The sequence below is a fragment of the Eimeria mitis genome, genomic scaffold (genome assembly GCF_000499745.2).
Source record: "Eimeria mitis Houghton genomic scaffold, Emh_scaff867, whole genome shotgun sequence".
Taxonomy (NCBI): Eukaryota; Apicomplexa; class Conoidasida; order Eucoccidiorida; family Eimeriidae; genus Eimeria; species Eimeria mitis.
The window spans coordinates 12,052-12,638 of NW_013576386.1; the positions used below are offsets into that span (position 1 = coordinate 12,052).

General features: G+C 58.4%; 1 protein-coding gene across 1 annotated transcript in view; it reads left to right on the forward strand.

The window, feature by feature from the left end:
• EMH_0024100 (uncharacterized protein) overlaps positions 1–587 on the forward strand; it is a gene marked incomplete at both ends in the record, with an annotated part of 4,383 nt that overhangs the window by 384 nt on the left and 3,412 nt on the right. The window contains 1 exon segment of the mRNA XM_013502251.1: positions 139–585. Within this exon segment, the coding sequence (XP_013357705.1) occupies positions 139–585 (447 nt within the window).

The following is a 587-nucleotide window of genomic DNA, read 5'->3' on the forward strand; positions in this document are numbered from 1 at the left end:
TCTGCTGCGTATGTTGGGGCTTCAGCAGCAACCCCCTAAACAGGCTGCTGCGCTGCTGCTGCTGCCATGTCTGTGTGCATCGCCACTGCTACTGTTCTATTCCTTTATTTGTTTCTTTGTCTCGGGGTGTATACCCAGTATTGGGTGGTGCTGCTACTGCTACTGCAGCAGCAGCAGCAGCAGCAGCAGCAGCAGCAGCAGCAGCAGCAAACGGAGATGGATGGCTATGCATGCGCTGCGACTGGGAGAAAAGACTCGTGGGGCTGCAGCAGCAGCGCAGCAACTTTAGCCTAGCAACAGCAGCATGCTGCGTCTGCGGCAGAAGAGGAGGAGCGATGAAACGGGCGTTGTCTTTGCGTCGTTCTCGGCTGCTGCAGCAGCAGCAGCAGCAGCAGCAGCAGCAGCAGCAGCAGCAGCAGGGGCAGGGGCAGCAGGGGCAGGGACAGGGGGAGGAGGAAGAGGAAGAGGAAGAGGATGCAACGACAGCAACTGCAGCAGCAGCAACAGCAACAGCAGCAGGAGCAGCAGCAGCAGCAGCAGGAGGAGAGTGGGATGCAGCAGCAGCAGCAAACAGTGATTGTATAGAA